This window comes from Micropterus salmoides, unplaced genomic scaffold (assembly GCF_014851395.1).
Source record: "Micropterus salmoides isolate LMB-PRFRI ecotype aquatic unplaced genomic scaffold, ASM1485139v1 Ms_hic_scaffold_11, whole genome shotgun sequence".
NCBI classification, from domain to species: domain Eukaryota; kingdom Metazoa; phylum Chordata; class Actinopteri; order Centrarchiformes; family Centrarchidae; genus Micropterus; species Micropterus salmoides.
Window position 1 is genome coordinate 23,315,131 of NW_024040152.1, and position 16,636 is coordinate 23,331,766.

The 16,636-nt window shown below is 39.9% G+C and overlaps 1 protein-coding gene across 1 annotated transcript; it reads right to left on the bottom strand.

Annotated features, from left to right (window-relative positions):
• Nucleotides 1-362: 362 nt before the first annotated feature.
• irx4a (iroquois homeobox 4a) lies at nt 363-6,075 on the bottom strand. The gene is made up of 4 exons (XM_038711903.1): nt 5,830-6,075; nt 4,789-4,895; nt 2,740-3,050; nt 363-1,525 (listed from the first exon to the last, which is right to left on the bottom strand). Exons 1-4 carry the CDS (start codon nt 6,073-6,075, stop codon nt 819-821), a joined length of 1,371 nt encoding a protein of 456 aa, XP_038567831.1. The 3' UTR covers nt 363-818.
• Between the last annotated feature and the right edge of the window lie 10,561 nt (nt 6,076-16,636).

Sequence of the window (16,636 nt, forward strand, 5' to 3'; positions counted from 1 at the left end):
TCTTAGATACTGATATTGCTCTGTCTTGAGGGTTGAGCTGCCTCATTTTCTGGCTGTCACTGAATAAGAGTCGATGTTTTCTGAAAAATAACACATGGTAGATGTTAGATTGCGCATGTTTTAATGGGTTGAGAATGGACTGGAATGGGGTAGATTGCGTTAAAAATGGCCCTCTCTGTTCAGGCGTGCAGGGCCTCATGTGTCCTAGTTGTAAATGACTCGATTTTTTTTTCCATGAAAGAAAAACATGCAAAACCAGATCAGGGAAGAATAGCAAGGCCGAGGTAGTCCTCCACCCCCCCACCCTTATTTCAGCACCATGGACAGCAACTCGCACTATTAACCCAACATCACAGGCGCTGTTCAGAAACCGACTGCTTTTATTTTCAGTGAACAAAGTTGAGACGCTCTCATCCACTTCCAAAGAGAGCTGTGCATTTGTGAGACTTTTTTTCTTTTAATAGTGATGCTCAACTTCTGAAACCTAAATTCAATTACATTTGCATGCACGTAGTAAATAAAAAAAAGAAAAAAAAAGAAAAAACATGTAAACCTTAGGCCCATTTTTTCCCAATATGTAAACTTTTAGTTATACGTTTCGATATGTTTTGTGCGTGCGTTAAATGAAATATGCTCAGCCAATCGGACATGTCACTAGTGTAACGCCAATGTAACAGTATATAGCTAACACTGCTTTTTCCTCAAACGAATAAAACATAATGAGGGAATCATAGAGACGAAATAAGCTTTTCCATCCGACTTTCAGTCAGTCACAAAAAGTCTCTCTCTTTTCGCAATAAAAGGGTCATTTGGTTTTGTTAGGAACAGAAGAGTTTGTTGATAGTTTTTGGGAAACTCATGTCACTGTCTTTGGAGGAGTCTTGGTGCTGCTGCAAGGCTGCCGTGCTCCTCTCAGCCTCCAGAATGGCGCCTTTGGCGTTCGTGGTCCAAGAGACGGTGGTGTTGGTCAGAGCCTGGCTCAATGTGCTGTGCCTGAACAAGGGGTCGTGGAAAACCCCGTCCACCCAGTTTCTCAGGGTCGTGACCGGCGAGTCCTGCCTGTTGTCCAGGCCGGTCACGGGTGAGGTAGCGGCGGGGGATGGGGTGAGGGAGGAGGGCGGCGGCTGGCACCTCAGCATACAGGACGGGTACTCAGTCTGGTTGAGGGACGTCGCAGTTTGGGCCAAAGACCAGATCCGCGGTTTGCCGTCTACTATCTGGTGCTGTTGTTGTTGCTGGTTATAGCATGCTTTCACCTGCTGTCTGCTGTCCAGTTGGAAATCCTCCGGGCTCGTTTTGAGACAACCTTTGCTCAAGTCCTGCTCCCCTCCCAGAGAAACAGGGATGGGAATTTTCAGAGACGCGTCCTTGATGAGGTGCTCGGTGGGGCAGTCGCCCGTTGTTGACATGTGTGTGTTCATGTGGTATCGGTGCTTCAACTCACACTCAGAGCTCTCAGACTCCAGCGTGTCGAAATCGTCCAGATCGCTCAACTGGAGGTCCTTATCAGCCCGACTCCTGGTCTCTGGGAGAAAGAGAGCAGAGAGGAGACATCAGACACTTCAGTGAAAGATACTGTGTCACATGATTCGATCTGATTAAGGCATCCTGATCAGTCTCTCTCAAATAAAGTATTTAACTTTCAATCACAATTTTTAAAAGTACAGTTGTTCGACTTTAAAGAAGGAATTAATGTTTGCAGCTAGATTGTGGTGAATACATATCCAGCCTCTTACTATCATGAGAAAAAAAAAGGCATACGTCAATATTGACCCAGTATAAAGTTTAGATATACAGTTTAGATAGACAGTTTGATATACTAATTTATTAACTAATTATTAACTAAATGCATTTTGGCCTATCAGAAATATTAAATTATGATCAGCTCAGTAATTAAAAAGATATCTAAACTTGCTTTCACTTCCACCATATCCCTATGTGGAACTGACAGAGGCCTGTTTAATTGTATTACATAGCTTAAAAGTTCTTATGAGGACCAGAGTCCTGCTGGTGTTGTTGACAAGTTACATTTTTAAAAAATACAAATAAATAAAGTGATTTCAGCACAGTGCATTTTTGAAGGACAAAATGTTAAACTAAACAAATTGGAAGGCCTGACTGTCCCTTGTTTCCTCTCAGTGTGATACAGTTTGAACAATACTAATATTATCACATTAATAATATTCCTGGTAAAATTACACATTCAAATATAAAACTATGATGCAAGACTGATGGCACTTTAGCACATCAAATACCTTACGCTGATGAGTAGATTTTATCAGATCTTATTCTACTTGACATTTTTGAAAGAAAAGAAAAAAATGCCAGTGTGGTAACACCGTCCCACTTTATGATGTGTCATGTGAAAAGTAAATAGATTTAAGTTTCATTAGATGCATGGTAGCAGTGAACTTTGCACAGGAGTGTGGTTGAAAGTTGTTCTACCCTAATTAATATCCTGATCCATCCAAGTGAGTGACTGCGAGAGTAATGAAATAAGAAACAGTTGCTAAAACCGGCTATTTACACATGCTCTCATTTCAAACACTTTAGTTGACGAATGTTTCTATTCCCAAACAGAAACGCCCCACTGTACAACATAACAACCCAACATAACAATGGATTTTTAAGAGATGTCATGAATACACTATCAATATTACAATATACTGCCAAACAATTCAGCATAACGCTAAAGTTGATCTTTATTTCCACAGAGCATCGAGGCATTGTGACACTAACCATCCTCATTGTTCTCGCTCTTTATCTGCTCCTCCTGAGACCCATCTTCATCTTCGTCATATCTCTTCTCCTCTGAGCCCTTGTTTCTAGGTGGCCATGTCATCTTGTTCTCCTTCTTGAGCCTCCTCCTGGCATTTGCGAACCAGGTGGAGACCTGCGTCAGGGTCATCTTGGTGATGATGGCCAGCATGATCTTCTCTCCTTTAGTGGGATACGGGTTCTTCCTGTGCTCCTGCAGCCAGGCCTTCAGCGTGCTGGTTGTCTCGCGTGTGGCGTTCTTCCGCCTCGTTCCCCCATCCATGGAACCGTATCTGTTAATGAGAAGAACACAACCACAGTGGTAATGAGAGGGTAAACATAATATGTGACGCTTGTTGCATGGCAATTTGGAATGTGTTGCCCTGGCGGTTTCCATGACAGAGCCATCTGCTTCTTGGTATCTTCTTGAAATTATGCATAACATGCTTTATAACCCTGGCAGCCCCACTCATAAACCTATCTGCTGCTATAATTGTGGAAATATCTGAAAAGTAAAGCTAGACATCACATATAAATGTCTATTAAGAGACATTGTTTAGAAAGTACAAGGGAGGTGCAGGTAAAAAGTAAACCACCACCCTTGAAACACACCATACAGAGTGTATTATCTGGCCCTTGGTAAACTGTAAAATGAAAACTGTCAGTACATTGTTTTATATAATTATATTTGACTTGCTAGGACCATGTGCAGAATACTGTACAAGATAGAAAGTACATAGCCTCTGCAGCCCCTATGCTGGAATCCAATGTAAATCTGCTATCAGTATTTTTTTGAAATATGCAAATTCTACCATGTTAAATGTTTTACAAGTACTATTGTCAAGTGTATTTGGACTTCATGTATATATATATTTTCCAATATCAATGTATGACCTATTTAAAACCATTCTTAGCGCAGCATACGACTCCCTCCATACCCTTTCCTCTCCCACAAATATCTGCCTACATTTAAAATGCAGTGTTGATTTTCAGTCAGCTGTGAGCTGTAAAAATCCTCTCAGGGGAGGCTTTTATGAGGCCTTTATTGCTTGGTATAGCTTACTGCAGGTCAAGCACTGCTAAGGGAATCAAAAGGAGGTGAGCGCTGCACCTTACCATGCCCTGTGTTGCTCCCTCACAGATAAAATAGACTGTAAAATTGCTTTATTGAGTGTAATGATGGGCCCTCAGGTAAAAGACAGGCGCAGAGTGGTACGACAGTAGGCCTGCTTGTTTTTCTGAGTGCCACTAATTCTGTTTGCCTTCGACTTAGGCCTTTTGCTGCACTTATTAGCATTCCTCCTGACACCTTTTGCACTTAACTGAAATTAGAGCAATTGGTTAAAAGAAGTCAGCTCTTGGGTTTTGGGTTATATGAACTCTCATTTTGCAATAAAGCTAATCAATATGACACTTTGCTGATCAGTTAATGCCCAACACAATAAAAACAAAGAGTGTTTTCTGTACTATCCTATGTTGTCCTGTTGCTGGTTCTATTCAAAGAGCGGTTTGATCACAGTTGACATAATAAGATGTAGTTGTCATTCTCATTTCACCACGTCACAGAGTGCATTTAGATGTCATCTCATTATTGGGAAGACCTTTCAGTATGGCAGACACTCTCTTCACAACACTGACGAGGCCTCATGCCTTCCTGAAAGGCCCATGAGTCTTCTGGAGCACATCGCCTCATCAGGAAAGAAATGTGTCATGAAATGAAGTTGATCACCCAGTGTTGCTTGACGTGATGAAAATGGCCTTGACCTCTAAGGAATGACTGCATTGATGGTGGGAAAACTCTCCCTACACTAGTGTACAATAGTTTGAGATTTACTTCCTGTTTTAGCTGCATAAAGCATCTGCCATACGCCTGCACACCAGTGTGACAGTGGGCTGAGCAGCTCAAGATGAGGTCTAGTGGATTTCTAACTGGATATAACAGTTTTCCATCCTGTGCCACTTTGCATTAAACAAAGAGACCATATAAACATAAAATTCAGCAGAAGTCACATTGTCATAGAAGCAACATACCTGTCATACTGGTACTGTCCCAAGGTAGGATCATAAGGGTAGTAGGCTGTTGCCTGGGTTATCCCCGCATGGGCAGAAGCTGTGGCATCTTTAGTATCAAATGTGCCCTGCAATCATACACAAAGACAAGAGTTTTGAAGAGGACCCAGAGAGGAACTCAATTTTGGGACATTAAATGACTCACATGGTGCTGAAAAAGTATATACATAAAACAAATTTATATTGGCTATATATGCAATTCATTAGGGATATTGAAGAGGATAATGGCTGCAAAGTGAAACATGGAAAAGTCATACTAACTATTAAAATCATACATTGTCCATGGTTGCTGATGGTTATGTGGATACTGAAATTACAGAACTTTTTAAAACCACGATTTTCAATGCATGTCTTTCCAAAATATAACTTCTGATAAACAATATGTAACAGTTGATTTCTAAGCTTGTTCACTGCAGGGATCTGTGCAAATAAATTTGTGAGAGGGTTCCAGGAGGGTCTCTTAATTATAATCTGAACAAATCATATATTAGAAAAGAATATAGCTATTTCAAATATTAGTCTCACCACAATTTATACCAGACAATGTTAGCACTTAATGTATTTCAACGCTAAACCAACCTGAACAAAAATCATTCTTGGACTTTAAAAGGCCCATGCATTACTACTGGGGTCTCTTATGAGATAAATTATTTTTAATAACATTTTGACAATAATATATAATATATAAATGTTGAGACTTCAAAGTCAGAGTCCTTAACCAATGTGAATATGAATGGAACGATTTAATTTCTTTCATAAAAATGATTTGTCTCAAGGCAGCCTCTAAGTCAAGAAAGTGAGCCAATCTAGTCTTGCTGAGAAGTATTTTTTAATTACTAAAGAAGAGTTGGCTTGAAGGATGATGTGACGATAAATCACAGTATAGTAAATGTCAGGTATTTTGCGGTGTAGAGCATAGAAAAGAAGAGTGGTGCGCCTGGCTCAAGTATCACCCTGCGGCTCCATTAATCAATGACAAGAGGGATCAGATGAGGGGCTTACCAGCGAGTAGAAAGCCGAGGCGTCCGTGCCATATGTAACGTAATTCCCATAGCCTTGTCCGCCGGTGTAGGGGCTCCCGTACACGCCCAGCGCTGCGGCTGAGCTGAGCTCATGCCTAGCCGTGGCCAGCAACCGACTCTCGTACACGGGACAGTAGACTGGTGTCTGCCCGGACGCCGCAACTCCGGAGTCGGCGATGGATCTGCCGGTGGACTCGCAGCAAGTGGTCAGAGAGTTGGTTGTCATCAGGAACTGGGTGGAGACCGAGAGAGAGAATGTATCTTTTAAAAAGTTATTGTTATGCTTTATTCTGCATTTTGCAACTTAATGTTAATCTTGAGCACTTTGATCTCGAAGTTGCTTTCGAACTTCAAAAAAAAAAAAAAAGTAGAATAAAAAATCGTCTCAGTGAAATGAAAACCCTCCTACATGTTTCCAATACAGTTTCATCTCTCTGGCAGCAAAATTAAACATGATTTAAGTAGCCTATGTTTTTTGACAAGCGATTTGCTTCTTTGGAAATGACCTAGCCTACTAAGTAAACCCACCCTTATTTGCATTTTCTTTTCAGAAAGTCAACTAAAAATACAAAATCAAGGGCCTGGTAAAGACTGATATTTGATGATGAATGCTGTGTCATATTCTTGTGGTAATGTGCATGTCTGAAACGACCCGAAACGAGCCGTGTATCAGCTCTGATCCAAATGAAACACACGCCTTACAAAAAGATACATGTTCTTCCAACGTTGCCCAGTAATACCCGACACAATGCCTAAATTATTTTTTATGGCTCAAAGCCAAAACTAAACAGCAGCTGGGTTCCGGCGCAAAACACACACGCGTGTGCAGAACAAGTTGGCATGTGTGTTCCTGCACAGATAAACATATGGTTGACATTACAGAGCGGCTATTATCTTGCAGAAATCAGAGAGCGGGAGGTCGGGGGTCTTGCTGTTTTTTTGGTTACCCTCTTCTTACCCCCTTTTCTCTCGCTGCAGGAAAACAGGTAGGCTATCACTGGCTGTAACGCAAAACCTTTCCGATCACCCGAGAGGACTGTGACAGCTTCTTCAGATTCTTGGCCAAAAATGCTAAAAGGATCGCTAAATCGTTGAGGTAATCAATCGCTGCAAAATCAAAACCAAAATAACCTATTAAATGAACAAAGGTAGTTACAAGAACTTACTTGTGGAGCAGACGAATAGGGATATCCAAATTGTGGATATGACATGGTAGAGAGGTCCCCCAATATCCAGAAATAAAGCGAGACTGGAGGTCTCCACTCTAACGCCAGCTGCGGCTCTCTTTGACTATACCAATTGATTGGTAAGCTCAGGCTCCTAGGATGCTTATAGGGCGAAGCAGAGTAGCATGTTTAATTTGTGTAAAATGTCCCAGACTCAAACCGCCTTTCAACGAAAATAAATAAATTAAAAAAACTTAGGAAGAAAATATGCTAGCTCCCCCTTTCTTTTTAAAAGTCTAGTAGAAATAGATCAATGACTTAAGGTGATACAGACTTTCTTTGCCGAGAATAATCACTTTGTTGTCAGGTACATATTTTTGCCTTATAAAAAGTAGTATAAAAGACGTCAGCAGCAGAGGCAGGTTGTTTTAAACGGCGGGGACTCTGACGTCAGAAGTTTCCCACTCTAAAAATGACCAGACTGTAACTATAATATGCATTTTTTTTCCTTTCACAGGATGACGACCATAAAAAACAGAAAGAACAATCCGAGACAATCTTTGAGAGGAAATAACAGAAGGAGTAGGCCTACTTAAAAAAAAAGAAAAAGAAAAATAGACTGTCCTGCAGATTAATTTGCAGTCCCAATCAATCAATTAGGCCAATTAGTGTCTTGAATATGCAAACGTATGTATCAGTTTAAATGCATTAGGCCTAATTAAGAGCATTCTTATCATTCCTCCACACTGATGCTAATCACATGGGGAACTAATTGATTTTAAATTAATTAGTAAAGAATATTTTCATACTGAGCAGAGAAACCTCTTGCCGCCAGTAGATTGAACCAATACATTCACAAAAAAATTAACAATTGCTATTTATTTATTTTAATAATAACCTTCTTAAAAAAGATCAGCTTTTAGTTTCATATTATGCTTCAATTCCACCTTGAGCAACGAGTCCCCAGAGTGTTGTAATTATCCCAAAAAGGGCTTATTAGGATGTAGTTTGAATGAACTTCTCCACATGAACTTTACACACACATTCAGATGTGAATGTGATCACAATAAAATTTGATTAAGTTTAAAAACATCTTTCTTCTGTCTCGATCGATAAAACGAATAAGAATCTATCTATCTATCTATCTATCTATCTATCTATCTATCTATCTATCTATCTATCTATCTATCTATCTATCTATCTCAATCTATTTTGGTGACACAGTTGATCAGTTGTAAGATTTGTATCTTACAACTGATCATGGACCTCTCCCTCCCTTCTCTCTTGCACGTGTGTTTTGGTCAGGTCATATTGGGAAACTGCAGTTAACCAAAACAGCCAAAAGCCCAAAAGTGGCTGTGGCCACAGCATCGGCGCCAGTGCGCGCTGCCTTGCTTGGAGAATCCCGGGTTGAGACATGTGGATAGCCCCGGGGGTCACTCCTCAAATTAATGATGATGTACCCCATCCCCCCCCTGTACAGCTGGATCTCTGCCTGCCGGTGACAGGTCGATTGAGAGTGATTGATGAATATCTAGGGGACCGGGGCCAACATAATAATATGATACCGGTACCTTTGCAATAATTGCTCGCTTTCATTTACTGATGAAAGAAGTAATAAACAGCTATAAAGAAGGAGTGGCTTGTGCTTTGGTTAAGTATAACTTTCGTCTTGCTTTTTTTCCTGTTTTGTTTTGGGAAGGAAGGTGCGACGGTGTAGGAGGGCGGGGCTGTCTGTTCTCTCATTCATTTTGACAAATTGAATTATAGGGGGTTAGTACCTCCAAGCAAATGACTGCATTAACACTGTGTGTGTGTGTGTGTGTATGTATGTGTGTGTGCGTGCGTGCGTGCGTGCGCGCGCGTGTGGGTGGGTGGGGGTCAAAGGGATCAGCTAGCGCTTTTTAATTTGCATTAACTCTAATGCCACCTTAACATTAACAACCCGCCTGAACCGCTCAACCGTACACTCACTTACACCCCCCCCCCCCCCCCCAACACACACACACACACACACACACACACAATTTGTCTTATTAATTTAATATTAATTTAAACTTTGTCTTTTTTAAATTCATTGGGGTAAATGTGAAATGTGAATTTTCAACATCACACACAGTGGACGGAGGAGAGGAAAGTGTTGATGCCTTAGTTTTGGAGACGGTGGGAGCGCACCTGGCACATAAACGCGCGCTCACACACAGAAGTGTGTATTCAGTTAGATTTTCTATAATCAGGGCCACTCAGCTATTTTTCTTTATTGCCATTCGCATGGTCCTCCACCCTTGTGTGTGTATGGAATTAGGCTGGGGACCGAGTAAAAATCTGATAGACACATTCACGAAACTACATTGCCCTCATCCCCTCCCTCCTCCCCTCGGTGTAAATACCTTTTCATTATCCACTGCGTTGCCCAGTGTTATCGGGCGCCTATAATAAAATATTTAGGCGCGCAAGTATATGCTTTTAGACGGAAAATGAAGGCGACGGCAGGAGTTCATGCTTGTTTAGCGTTTAAAGATTAAAAGAGAAGCTTCTTTTTTTCCTTGGACAGATGTGGGGAAGCAGGGATGCACTGCGTTTAAAGTGGAGCAAGTGAGGGATAGGGTGCTAGTTCAGGACAAAGGTACTATACGCTTCAGGGCCTGATAACATCTTTTTTTGTTTATAAAATGAAACATGATCCAGCAAGGTATTATCAGTTATTAGTTATCTAGATTAATGAGTGATTTTACTGTATAGATTAAGACAGATAGCAGTGTTCAGCGGTGATCTAATGCAGGAGCATCCATCATATTGATGAGTAGCATAAATCAACTGCTTCACTCGAATTATATTCACTAATGGGGCAATTGTGACTGTAACACATTTCATCTTTGCAGTCTTAAATACAACCATGAAGAACTTCTTTTGTACATGTAAATCTAAAACAGACTTGATGTTTTATGGTCACTTAGTTAGGCTATGTGTATTTAGTTATGCATTCAAGTTTCAGTTTTTGCCATATCAAATTAACCCCAACCTACTGTAATCTGAATAATAACTGTGTTGCACTCTGAAGTAAGACCGTTAATTTGCATCTCCTTTCCAACTAAACTCATATTAAAAACTTCCCCAGAAACGTTGTAATCATGAAGGTGTCACTTTCCTGATAATCTGTCATTGATTAATGAGCCACAAGAAGGGGAGTGCGTGAGAGAGAGAGAGAGAGGTGAGGGGAGGAGGATAAAACACTGCATTTTCTCCAAATTGTAGTCAGCTGAGTTTAAAGTGAGACAGGCTAAACAAAGTCATCTGTGAAGCACCAAGCTCAGTCTTTCTTGACAGTGATGAGGGACGTTAAATGTTGAGGGATATTATTGTGGTGTATATTTAACAGTGTTGTTTATAGCTGTTCTTTGAGATTAGATTAGTTATTGACATATGTGCCTCAAAACACAGCCCAGTTACACTTAAATTTAAATAAACCGCATGAACTAGGTTGTAAAGACCTTGGACAGCTTTATGATTTGAGTCTATATATGAAATTCATTACAAGTAAGTAGCCTGCCAATCTCTTCAACAACCGAGTGAGCATTGAAATCCACAGTCTTGATCTAGAAGATTTGAAAAATACCTTCCTGACAATTGAGTTGAATCCTTTTTTGTTCACAATAAACATCTTGTCTCTGTTCATCTTTCCTAAGCAGCAAAGATTTCATAAGATATATCAATTGCAGTTAATAGTTTTTGCCATAACAGAACAGAGATAGTGATCCTAGCAGTGGTCTGTTTATACAGCAACGTGGTTACAGACTAGTGGAATGCTGAAATGTCATGTGATCAAATTTAGTTGAGAAACAGTACTGCTGATTCTGGTCAGCATGATACATGTGAACATGAGTGAAGTATGAACCAACCGTGTTCAGCCAAGGGATGCTGACAGCACTCTGATTGCTTGGGCATTTCAGAATTACCGTCACACCTAAAGTAAAATACTGATATTTCTACATACAGTTTGAACTCCAAACCAGGTGTATCTAACCACCTTTTACCCCCTTGAAAAATAAACACAAAACATGACCTCTTAATAGAAGCAGGAGAGAGTTCTTGTCTAAATGGATTAGGCTCCTCAGTGGCACAGGGATGGCTTGCAGTATACAATCTAGCTTATACTAGGTTGTAAGTTCATCACTTAGCTCCTCAAAACCAGGATAATTCAACTGTCATTGCCAGAGCTAAATTTGCAATTAATTGTCACGGATTCAGATTGAGAGTGTCCTAACATCATATGCAAAATGTGTGAATTCCGCTCAGAGTTTTGGGACGGACTGAGGGTTGAGCGAGCACTGAGACAGGGAACTTGCCTCAATCAAGTGCGGTTCAGCGACAGTTCTGATGTTGACCTATGCCGTGTTCAAACTCCCCAACGTGGGTTAGCATCAGGTGAAAGAAGAACTCCATTTATTGACTTCTTCAAAATTGACATGTCCCTGTTTTGCAACTATTTGTATCCCCTTATCTCTCAATCTGTCAGTTCTCCTCTCCTCTGTCACATATTAAAAAGTTAATGTTTAGCCAAATTGTGAGTTGGAATCTTGGAATACCGCCTTGTTTTGTTACAGAACTTGTGCTTTTTGGTCCAACTTCATGAAATATTAGTTCTATCTTCTCCGATGTCTTATGGTCCACTGTCTCATGTGCAGTCTTTTGTGTCAACAACGTAGAAACCCAAGATGACCTCAATAGCTGAAGACAGCTGCACAGGCCGACTTGCTCTGTGACATGAAGCCCCAAGCAGCTCCCAGGCTTTCCAATGGCTACCATGTTTCTCTTTTTGCAGACATAGAAATAATGTCCCAACATTCACTCACACACACACACACACACACACTCACACACACACACACACACACACACACACACACACACACACACACACACACACACACACACACACACACACACACACACACACCGTGCTTATCCAGCAAAACATTAGCCTATATCTATTGTCTAGTCTAGTCTTGGAGTCCAAATGGAATATTGATCTCCAACGATCTTCTCAATGTATTTCTTATTTCTTCTCTTGAACAAAACAGTGATCCCCCCCCCCCCCCTTCTCTTTTGGCTCTAAAGCCCTAATGGTTTTTGCATGAGTTGGATATTAGGCTGAGCTGCTTTAGGCACTCTGTATAACAATGGTGACTTTTGCTGTTGTTGCTGAAGATTTCTTAGATGTTTCCAAGTGGCAATAACTACTTTTATTTGGTGGGCTGTGCAATAGTCTGTGTCTTTACCAGCTGACGTGGCTTTTAAAAGTACTTCCTTTAATGTGCTCTTTATCAGGTTCGCATGGTAAGTCAACAGATCATTTCCTACCACTTTACTGGGTCGGTACAGTTAACTTATTGCAAATAAAGGACTTATTAGTACTTAGAAACTGTAAAAATAGGACAGTGTGTATATTACAAAAACAATTATAATATATTACAATATAATTAACTGTGTTTTAAAATTCTAATATACTTACTAATACATTTTACTTTGGGGAAATTACAAATCACAGAATTTTAAATACGGTGTTTTTCTTGTTCAGAAATATAGTGAACAACATCCTTGCTGCTCGGGGAAAAAACATAAGACTAAGCAAGAGTAAGAGCAAGGAAGAAGAATCCTCTATAGATGAGGAAATAAAATACTTAAATGTTTGCAAGTTTTCAAAGTTTGAATAAAATACTGGGTACAAGTAACATAGTTTTAATGCAGGATCTACCTGACAAGCTTCTATGTTTTATCATATCATGACTTTATACAATTAAAGTTTCCCTGTGGAGTTTTTGACCTGTCTTTTCCATGAGTGGGTCTCTATTTTATTTATCTCTTTCATGCTCATCAGTTGTGTCCACTGATCTACAGGTGGTGGGAACACGCCAAGATATGCCGCAATGCGCCAGTTAAATGCTTAAAGAATCAACGCTACACACAATGCATTTTGGTGAGTAACACTGAATGCAAAGACAACTTTTGTTTGTTTACAAGAGAGCTCCACAGGCCTCCTTTGAGGAGCTGATATTTACAATCACAAACAAACTTTATTGAGCTTTAATAGACAAAATGATGGTATTAAAAAAATAATGTTGGAAGCTTTTCATCTTCAAACCTCTCTATGTTGGAACAAACGTTTTTGAACAGCATGATATAATTCCAGTGGAGGCAGTGGTCGTTAAGTTTTAGTGACAGTACACTGCCATCAGAATAAAGATTTGAAAGTGTGGGGAGGACATTGCCTTATTACAGTGTAAGCCTGGGGAATGTGTGCAGTCCTTTGTTCAAACCTTTTCCCAGGTAATTACAACTGGCTAATACGATAGCTAGTTAGTATTTGTCATCCAGTTGAGTCTTTTTATTTTTTATATATAATGTTTACACTGTAATTTACGGCCTGTAATTACATTGTATATATCTAAAGCATTACAAAAGAGAAAGCAGAGAAAAGTGAATTGTCACTTATTTGATTAAACAAAAGTCACATGATTCTGTCTATGTCACACAACTTTCCAAGGCAACTTTCTATGCACAAAGCAAGGCGCAGTATACAGAGTAGATTTCATGCGCACTGTGTTAAACACATTACGAAGGTGCAAATGCAAATGTATTATGCACAGCATGCAGCAGTTGCACCTTCAACGATAGCATGTCTATTATCCATCATGTATTATCCCAAGCAGTGTGCGCAGCTATGACGGTGAAATCCAGTGGAAGCAGACCTTCTGGCTTTGAACAATACCACGATAATATGTCTGAGATGAGTCCCAACCCTCTCTTTCATAGTCTTCCTCTCACTCCCATCTCTCTTGCTGTTCTTCCTCTCCAGCCTCTCTAAGTGGTTTAACATGTCAAAGTTCTCTCGGCTCATCCATAATTGATCACCACAACGGGAGCATCTTCGCTGCACTTAGTTAACTAGCTATTTGCAGGTGTTCCCTTAGCAACTGACCAGGGACACTGAAATACTGTATGTAGACTCCCAAGCCCCCAAAATGTGAACCCAGTGTGTCTTGTAAATCTTGGTGTTGGCTCCTTGTTCCCTTGTTGTGTTCTTGGACTCAGTATGTATGTCTACCCATTACACAGGCCAGGATGTGGGTTAAAACAATCAAATGTCTTGTAACATTGGCATTTGCACCTGCTCCTCAGTGGTCATCCCTGTGATTTAAATGCTGAGTGTAAGGGAGTATCTTCTTAGTAAACCCTTAAAATATAGTACATGTAGTAGTATTGTAGTGGTATAAATTGAGTAAAAATGCATTTTCTTATTTATTTATTCACATTAATCATAAATCACCAAACAAAAATGCCTAAAATACAAAGAAGGCAAAGGAAATGTGTTAACTATAATCACTCTCACTCCAAATTAGTAGTATACTGCCAGCGACCTGCAAAATAAATAAATAATGAATCAAATAAATAACATAAACAAATATAAAGGTAATAGCTGTTTGCCTTGGTTTGATCCATGCGTTCTTTTTGTGATGTGAATCGATGAGAGTGTCAGCAATGTGTGTGTGAAACGGGGCCAAACTAAATTCACTTTTAAAAACTGATCTTATATTACATTTAGTATTGTACAGTAAATAATATATGTTTGTGGTAGGCCAGAAGGCCAAAGTCTATCTACCAAATAACTTTTAATGATGCTTTTATCTCTATTTCTTTCGCACAAAAGTTGATTTGTGTGATATGTGACTTCTTTCAAGGATAATTTAAAAGAGAATTTTCTTACAGGAAAAGCAGACTCCGTATAACATCTAGTATCACTTTGTTAAAGCTTCCTGAACGCATTCTTGCTTGAAGCAGTGTTGTCTCTGTTTCTTTAAAACTACAGTATGTCTGTAAGTCATCCCATCCCATGAGTTCTTCTCATCTGTGGCATATAACTGTAACAGGCTTCAGGTTGTGTAATCAGCCAACAGCAATGATGTTTATCTCCAGGACAAATCTACCAACCAAGCTCTATTGTTTAACTCTGACATTTTTATTTTGCTCATACTAGGAAGCTTATGGAAACATAGCTGAGCAAGGCTGCTTTACTACCAACATTTCTAAAATGACAATCAGCCTACACTGGTGGCAACGTTTGAGTTCAAATTTAAATAAAAAATGCAGACGTGTAGCAAGTCCAATTATAGGCAAAGTATGTTATATTTGATAGTATAAGTATAATGAAAACTATGTGCATAAGCTAACATTAGTCCAAGGTCACGTGTATGTACCAGATATATTGTAATTTCTATGTACATCTGATTACAATGTAGCTTTCTTTCCCCTTTTCGTCTTTAGGAAGAGAAATGCAAACAGGCTGCCCTGCCAAACAATGAGACTTGTCAATCACCTTTCTGTCTGAATATGTCCCATCTTGTGTTTGTGTGTGTGTGTGTGTGTGTGTGTGTGTGTGTGTGTCACCAATGGCAGACCCATCATGTCAGACACTAGAATGACACTGATCACAGTGTGATGCATACACACACACACACACAAACACACACACAGGGGCCAGGTGGCTGCTCTCTCTGTCATGACAGACCCCACACCAGACCACTGACTTCCTCGACTCCCCCGACACCTGTGACCAAAACCAGTGCTACCAACCTGCAGCCATGTGCAGCCACCAGTTATTGAATACATTTTCCTCATCTGAAATTTGCAAGGAACGTTTTGTTTTATATTAATATACACACTGTTGTAGCAGTCTGGGGTGCTGTTTAGTGTCTTGATGGTTTTAACATGGTTTAAAAGAGTGTCCATCACTGTACTAGTATGCAAGTTTTCATTCAAACCAATCACTACAACATACCATTAAAGACACAGATATGCCATGTCATCATCAATAATCAAAATGTTCCAGCCTGGTATTGGGCATTAGATAGAGCATTTAACACACTGTTACACCATGCTGCCCTGCAGATGAATCAATAGCTGAAGTGATTTTTGCATGCTTTCCCTGTACTTGTATAGCTTACAGCATCTCACCATGTGCAAGTGTTATGGACAAGCACTTGAGTGAGTTAAAGCAAACTCCAAAGTCAGCCTTGAAAATAAGCTCTGAGTAGTAATGTTTGTAGACCTTTTAAGACAAGTTGTAACTTTGGTGCCTTGCTGTCTCTTCCCTGCTGCCTTTTTAGCTTTTTTGAATAAATTTGTCTTTTTGCTGCTCTCTCCTTCCTTTTCTCTCCTTCTCTTTATCTAGAAATAACCATAGTAAGAATGGGCAGGAGAGACCTGCTTTCATCCTCTTCCACTATCTTTTTTTATTCCTTTCAGCTCCTGATGCACGTGGATATTATAAAGTCATGATCCTCTTTCAATATTCGCCTACATAATACAGCTAGTACATTGAGCGTAGCAGCGTTAAGGGGGCAGAGAATGTGTTATAGGCAGTGATTATCTTCCTGAAGACTATGCAGCCCAGGCAAGCACTTACAATTATTTATTCATAATGCATCCACTGAAACACAAATGCACTTTATTGTCTGATTCTGCATCTTATTTTACCCATAAACCAGAAAATGGGCTGGGTTTCTAATGAAAGAGCCATGTTAATATCAAGGCAGATAAGGGCTGGCATGTGCAGATGGGAGC